Source organism: Halyomorpha halys, unplaced genomic scaffold (assembly GCF_000696795.3).
Source record: "Halyomorpha halys isolate HHAL.00 unplaced genomic scaffold, Hhal_1.1 Scaffold684.1, whole genome shotgun sequence".
In the NCBI taxonomy this organism is placed as follows: domain Eukaryota; kingdom Metazoa; phylum Arthropoda; class Insecta; order Hemiptera; family Pentatomidae; genus Halyomorpha; species Halyomorpha halys.
In genome coordinates this window covers 263,511-271,477 of record NW_027109538.1, presented here as the reverse complement: position 1 = coordinate 271,477, position 7,967 = coordinate 263,511, and the positions used below count along the sequence as shown (strand labels likewise).

The 7,967-nt window shown below is 32.2% G+C and overlaps 1 protein-coding gene across 1 annotated transcript in view; it reads right to left on the bottom strand.

The window, feature by feature from the left end:
• The window catches only part of LOC106685354 (LON peptidase N-terminal domain and RING finger protein 2), a 78,283-nt gene extending 77,176 nt beyond the window's left edge, over positions 1-1,107 (bottom strand). The window contains exon 1 of the mRNA XM_014427963.2: positions 616-1,107. Within this exon, the coding sequence (XP_014283449.1) occupies positions 616-1,021 (406 nt within the window). The 5' untranslated portion in view covers positions 1,022-1,107. The remainder of the gene's footprint in view (positions 1-615) is intronic.
• Between the last annotated feature and the right edge of the window lie 6,860 nt (positions 1,108-7,967).

The following is a 7,967-nucleotide window of genomic DNA, read 5'->3' as shown; positions in this document are numbered from 1 at the left end:
AATAAAATTAAAATATATATTTATACTATATGACGTTCTGTAGAAAGAAATCAATCTAAAATTGGCAAAATATGACTTAATGCTACATTATTGTTCCTTAAGTACCACTCAATGAAGATAAGATCCTCCACCAGCACGCTTGTACCAGCTAGGAATTAATTATGAAAACACTACACACAAAAATGTGTAATATTTCCGTATTAGAAATGTTTGAGACATATCCTTAAATAAATGGAAGCCCTTAAACGGCATAATCAGAGCATATCGCTTGAATAGTGGCAAATCTGACAAAAAAAGGTTTGATTTTATTTTGAAATGGACGTGTTCCAAAGATATTACCGTAGACAGTGTATTATTTTTCTATTGATCTCAAAGCAAGTAGGATTGTCAAACAGTAACCACAGCCAACGGCAATATCTATAAAATATTAAACGCAAAATATTTTATTTATATAGCGTAACAATGTTTGAAAGGATTTTTTATCAGTTCAGTTATTTCTGTTCAATGTAGTCCAAATATTAATTTTATCCAGACTATATTAACAGCGTTCGGGTAGGATCTGTCTTGAAGGATACAATATAATGATTAGTTAGTGATATAGATAAAGGTACTCACACAAGTTGACAGCTGTGTCGAAGACACCAATGGCCTCTTCCAGAAGGTCCTCCTGGGCCAAAGCCACCCCCTGCTCCCTAAGACATTCCGCCTCCAGCTCCTTGGGCCACCACTTCTCAGTGGCCGCTTTGACGAGGACATTCTGTTCTAGACCCGGAGGAACGTCACCACCACAGTGCGGACATTGCTGACCCAGACACCTCTTGCAGCCGGTGTATCCACATGGCAGGGTGACCGGGCTGCGAGGCAGCCACTGACAGACGACACAGCACAGCGGAGTATATCTTGGAACGATGGTCCCAGTGACGGCTTCCAGTAACATACAGCCGGACCTGAACATGGCGCTGCCATCACGATTGGACTCCGACAAAGCGGGACCCAACTGCTCCGTCTTGAGTGCGAGCATCTCGAGTACTGAGAAGCCCGGTGCCGAACAAGGTTCCCCCACTACTGCCTGCCCCGGGACACAACATGGTTCCCCCACCACCCTCCCTAGTATCCCGTCCCGTTCAAGCATCTCTGCTCTCATCTCCTTCCCCTCCTCTTAAATAGTCCCTCCTATCTCTCGTTATCGATGCTACGTAAACAGACTCGTCCACCTTTAGGTTTACAATCACCTTCTCTCCGTTTGTTTATTTACCTATTTTTTGCCTCATCCAGATCCTGTTTGTCGGCGGCCTCCGGCTTCCTAAGATGTGATTAGATTTTATTGCTATTGCTCCTGAGATAACTTGCATTTTCGACGTGTACATTTTTTCGCTATATATAAATATGCTTTGTTATTAATTAGCAATCAGAGAGACTGAGCAAAAAACCTTATACACCTCATTAATGTCACATTTTTTAACACAACATTATATATCTGAAAATAAAAACTTGTAGTTTTATTCTGTATATTTGAGCCAAGCGATTTAGTTGATAACATATTATTTTTCCCAGCATAAATTCCACTGAGAAAAAAATATTTACAAAAAATTCATCCCTAGACGCTATGAGGCAGCAAATCATAACTTTACTTTTTTTCGAAGCCGACAATCAAAATAAAGTGAATGTTATTTTTATGTATCTTTATCTTTCTTTTTAATCATTTATTTATTGTTATTAACAACTGTTTAACATATATACAACAAGTAAATTTGCTGTAGGTAAGATAGTGTCATGATACAAACATGTGGAGAATCTACTCATTGATAGAACTCCAATAACATTTCTAGGAGATAAAGATCCCGAGGCCATATTCTTTTCAGACGCCTAGGAAGATTATTAGGTAATGAAAGGGAAGCCAGGTAGGTCCAAGTGGATTTGGGTGGTTGGGAAGTTTTACATGGAAGGAATGGTATCTGGTTTTGGCCAAATCGGCAACATATGGGACATTGAGGTCATGATGGATGACTTGATTTGTGACAAAGTAAGGAGCGTTAAGGATTTTACCAAGGATTTTGGACTGTAAGGATTGGATTCGGGAGGAATTTGATGGTTTAGTGGAGCCCCAAATTTCAACTCCGTATATTCAGATAGGCCTTACAATAGTCATGTAGATCAGTCTTTTGTAATGGATTGGCAGTTTAGACCGTTTGTCTAGTAAAAGTTGTAATAGTCGAAATCGACGAGCAGTTTACTGTCTTTTTAGTCTTGTATGAGGATTCCATGTCAGTCGTTTGTCGAGATGTAGTCCTAAGTAACGGATCTGTTCGACAGGAATAAGTGGGGTATTATCAAAGGATACTGTTGGACAAGAGGTCATTGGTTTACGACGAAGAGTAAATATGATTTGGTGGGATTTATTGGAATTAATTTTAATCCCCCCAATTTTGGCACCATTCTTCAAGGATGGTAATGTGGGATTGCAGGGTTTGATGAATCTTCTTAAATTAAGGAAACTAATAGTCTCACTAACTCACTTTGGTATCTATTTCGAATTTTTGTTTCTTTTTCTAGTTTCATAATTATAAAATATCTCTACTTTGCTTGAATAGTGGCACATCTTACGAAAAATAAAACATTTTCATTTTATTTATAATTAGACGTATTCCAAAGATAGTTCAGTAGACTGGGGTTGCTTTCATTCACGTTCCTAAAGCTACTGGAGCTTCTACAAATTAACTCCAGCATACAGTACAATTTAAGGAATATCACTAACACAAAATTAAAAAAAAAAAATCTTTTTTAGAAGATGTGCCACAATCCAAGCAAAATATTGATTATATAATATTGACAATTTATTTATTTAGTTTTAAAAATATTTTCTATGGTTCTTAATCCTTACAGAAATTTTATGGATTGTGTTTTTAGTCATTTTGTTTATTTTATTTGTAGTCTTGAAGTTTACACCAATTGTTTATAGTAGTTGTTATATTTTAGTCATTATTTATCTATTTTCTTTAGCACATTAAGATTTTTCAATTTTTTATGTTTCCTTTTAATATTTTTTTCTCTTATCCTTTCACACTGTGTTTGTAATTGTAATATCAAGGGATTATTGTATTAAGAATAATTCATAAACGATTTGAATCATCATATTACGCATCACTTGTAAAAACATAATTACAATTAAATTATATTCTTAAGAATAAATAAATAAATCCAGAAATACATTAGAAGCTTAATAATAATACTTGAAGAAGTTTGTCGGAGGGGTGCGGTCAGCAAAGAACAACATAAATAAACAAAACCATATTTATTTATTTTATGCCGACGTTTCGACCTGAGCTTCAGGTCTTCATCAGGGCTATAGAACAAAAGAGATAACAACAACATTTAGAGTAACATACAATTGAAAAGGAATAGTATATCTTTCCTTCTCAATATTTTTTTGTTGATAATTATTATCAAACTCAGGTCGAAACGTCAGCATAAAATAAATAAATATGGTTTTGTTTATTTATATTGTTCTTTGCTGACCGCACCCCCCCCCCCGACAAACTTCTTCAAGCATTAATCTACGGTCAACTATCTACACCTCATTCTTAATAATAATAATCATAAAAAGGTTTAGTGGGCCAGACGGTTCCGTACTAATACCATCAACCACAACCCATTTTTTACATCAATTCACAGTTTATTTCCATTTATCTTATAAAATATTATTTGGAAGAATTGATCTTAATTGAAGAAAAAAATTGTGATATTTTAATTATAAGACAATAAAAAATCAGAATCTTTGTTTATTTATTATTATTCATTTTCTTAATATCTCCCTTTTACTTGATACTATACCTCACTTTTACTATATTCATTTCAACTTCTGTTAAGCTTTTCACACTTACCTCTTTACCATAATTATAACTAGTTCTAACGGATATTTTTCTACAATTTATTACTCTCGTTCTGTATTTAGAATTCTATCACACCTGGCTGTATCTGTTAGTAACTAGTATCTAGTATCACTATATGTATTTTCCTTAAATTATTATGACTATTTTTTTATATATTTCATAAAAAAAAATAAACAATTATTTATTTTTTTTTTTTTTACATATTTTCGCATTTTTTCTATGTATTTATTTTAATCTTTTGACAATTCTTACAATGTGTGTATCTTGATCTTTCATTTAGCCCTGACGAATCCGTGCAAAGAGGAGCGAAACGTTGGTTAACAATTATAGTTTTCTTTTCCTATTTTTGATACCTCTATTGACCGCCACACTGTCTTCCTATAAAACCTATATAACAGTTTTAACTTAATAATTTTTTCTTAGTTTTATATATAAAAGAAAAAATATCACTCATTCACTATCATGTTCATCAGGAACTTAACCAATCAATGAAATATAAATATTTCCTGAACTTATTTACTGGATAGAATTATTATATCAAAACAATCATCCAGTGATGTATATAGGATTTGGATCAAGATCCTACAATCTTAATACTATGCTGTCACTACAGTGTTAATGAATATAAAATGCGAAAAATAAAATAATATAAATTAATATTATTCAAGTAAACATAATTTTATGTGACTTTTTTAGTCTAAGAATTGGAGAGTTTTTATCTGAAATGTTTTGGCGTTGTACTACTATTTTTTTTTTTCATTTCCAGTAGGTTGCTTGACACATGTTTAAGATTTGCCAACTCATTTATTTCCGAATATGATAATAATGAAGGCCTAACGAACCCAAAGGTTCGATGCCGATACCACCAAACGCTTTCTGCATACATCCTTCCAATGATGCCAATCCTCCAAACCCATCTACGTTTCGGTCTACCCCTCGGACGTTTACCCGTCGGTTCAGTGTTTATTAAGAATTTAGGGATCCGCTCGTTACTAAGCCCTATAGATAGAATTATATATAAATAGAATTATATTTACCGGGTGTAGGTCCCTTAATTCAACTTTGTGTAATCTTCTAAATTCTTCCGTTAATTCATCCTTTTTCAGTCCGAATATTTTATGTAATACTTTATTTTCGAAAACCTTAAGGCGCTGTTCATCCCTTAGTGTAACAGGCCACGTCTCACATCCATAAAGAATAGTGGGAAGGATAATAGTTTTGTAAATTCTAATTTTTAAGTTTTTCGATATAAGGTGCGAGCTAAGCGGTTTCTAGAGTGAAAAATAACAAGCTTTTCCCGCCTTCAACTTAGCTTTTATTTCCTCATCAATTTCGGTTTATCTATTTACCGTAGGACCTAAATACTTAAACATATTCACCTGTTCAAACTTATTTCCTTCTATATCATCGAAATTGCTTGCGTTTCTACTGCTGAAACCATATATTTTGTTTTATCCGAACAATATGAAATAAAAATGATATATATGATACAATGGGTTAGTAACTTATATATATATATGAATAACGATGTGAATACATATAGCAGTGATGAACTGAAATTTAGGTCGAAACGTGGGCACAAATAACTTTTTGTTTATTTTTGATTTTTTTTTGTTGACCGCACCCCCAACTATCTTCTTTACTTAATTTTAATTAATGTGGATCCAAACAGTATAAAAATAGAATTCTGTATAGTAAATTAAGATCTAAGATCTTAAGAGATACCAGAGAATGTCTATGAATATGCGAATCAGTTCCCGGATGGGAGATAAAAATCTATGAATAGACTCAAAGAGAATTTCAATGATGTACCAAGAACTTATCACCCTCTTCCAGATGCCGACAAATACTTTGGATAATTTTATTCTGTGTATAACACATATGAGGAATTTAATCTGGTCAGGGAACAGTCTGTTGTTTTTAGGTGCGAAAAGGAATTTAGGCACCATTTCGGATCCCTCTAGGTATTTTTTGGGGCTAGAAATTATGAGGCAGCAGAATCTGGAATCCTCGCTCACCCTAGAGAGATTATTCCATAAAATTATTTTATTTTTTTTAATTTTTGTATTTTTAAATTTGTTTATTCTATATCCTTTGGGACACCACCTGAATAATTTGTTCTGCATATTTATTAGAGAAAATAGGAAGGATAGTATGCAGCATTATGGGATTGTATTGTCTTATTCTGAACCAGGAGAGATTGCCAGGATATCAAAATAATTAATAACAAATAAATAACTAAACATTAATTGAAATTAAAGTTATAAATGCAATATCACACTCACCACTTCCGTAAATTTTTAAGTAAACATGAAAAGCCCACAATTTCAATAAAATAAGTTTTTTAAACTTACTATTAACCCAGTGATTACCAAAGTGTGTGGTGTCTTCTTATAGTACAAGAGCCGGGAAGAGAAAAAGGCAGTTATCTCACCCTAATTTTTGACTAATTCAATGAAAACTAGGTATAATTACTAGTCACAATTGATGAGTCTGTCAAGTATAGGTAGGGGAATTAAAAAATGGCGGCTGTGTCAAAAACCTTAAAAAAACATTGATTATTCATTCGGAACTCTATATCTTAAAAACTACCAACAACACTAGAAAATCTAAGAGAACATTTTTTAAAGAAGAGTAAATTTGCAGAAATATTAGCCCTAAAAGAGCTATTTACGTCAAATAGTTCTCAAGATATAGCTTTTTAAAAAGCAAAATTTCATAAAAATCTACTGAAAGATTAGTAGCCAGTTATTTTATTTTGAGAAATCTATATATCAGGAACTATTTGACGTACAGATGTCTATTAGCGCTCAAATCAAAGCTAGTTTAATGTACAATAAAGAAGTTTATGGCCTTTACCTTCGTAGGAATAGTAGTTTTCATGATATTTGCTAAAATAAATTGATTTAAAGTTGTTTGTACGATAAATTTAATTTATGAAAAACCTTATTTCAGAAACCATTGGACGTACAGATGTCTGCCAGCGCTCAAATTCAAGCTAGTTAAATTTACTACAAAATAGTTAATATGTTTATCTTTGTAGGAGTAGTAGTTTTTATGATATTTGACAAAATAAACTCACATAATGTTAATTTCTAGTTGTTCGTATAAAATGTTGGATTTTTGAAAAAATATATCTCTAGATCCATAAGACGCACATATAATATATACGCCAATACTAAAAATAAAGGGAATTTAACTTACTACAAAGTAGTTTATGATACTTATCTTCGAAATGAAAATTTTTCCGAACAACTATAAATCAATTTATTTTAGCAAATGTCATGTAAACTATTACTCCTACGAAGATAAACATCATAAACTACTTTATAGCTCGTTAAACTAGCTTTAATTTGTGTGCTAATAGACATCTGTACATCAAATGGTTTTTGAGATATAAATTTTTCTAAATAAATTCACTAACTAATCATCTTTTAGTACGTTCCATACAACATTTTTATGAAATGTTGCTTTTTAAAAAGCTATATCTTGAAAACTATTTAACGTAAATAACTCTATTAGGGTTCATATTTTAGCAAATTTGCTCATCTTTAAATAACGATCTCTTAGGTTTTCTAGTGTTGTTGGTAGTTTTAAAGATATAGAGCTCCGAATGAAATTGTTTGTTTTGAAACAGCCGCCATTTTTTATTCCTACTACCTATACTTGGCAGACTCATCAATTTTGACTATTAATTATACATAGTTTTCATTAAAGTAATCAAAAATTGGGGAGAGATAACTGCCTTTTTCCTCCTCTTGGGCTCTTGTACTATTAATGGCGTCACGAAATATTCAATTAACCAATTGGACTATCTTCTTGGAATTACTAATTCTCCAATTTTCACAGCAATAATCGTTATTCTGACAAAATACCAAAAATATTTTTTAAAATTTTATTTATTTAAAAAATTACACCCTATATGGTCCTACCAGATGACAACATCTATCGGTCGGAGCTAAAATAACAGATAGTTTTGACTATTAGGGTGTTGAGGAGGCTATATAATTTTTAAGCTAGATAAGTGCAATATGAATTGATCCCAAGTGATACAACTAATAATTTAATTAACAACTA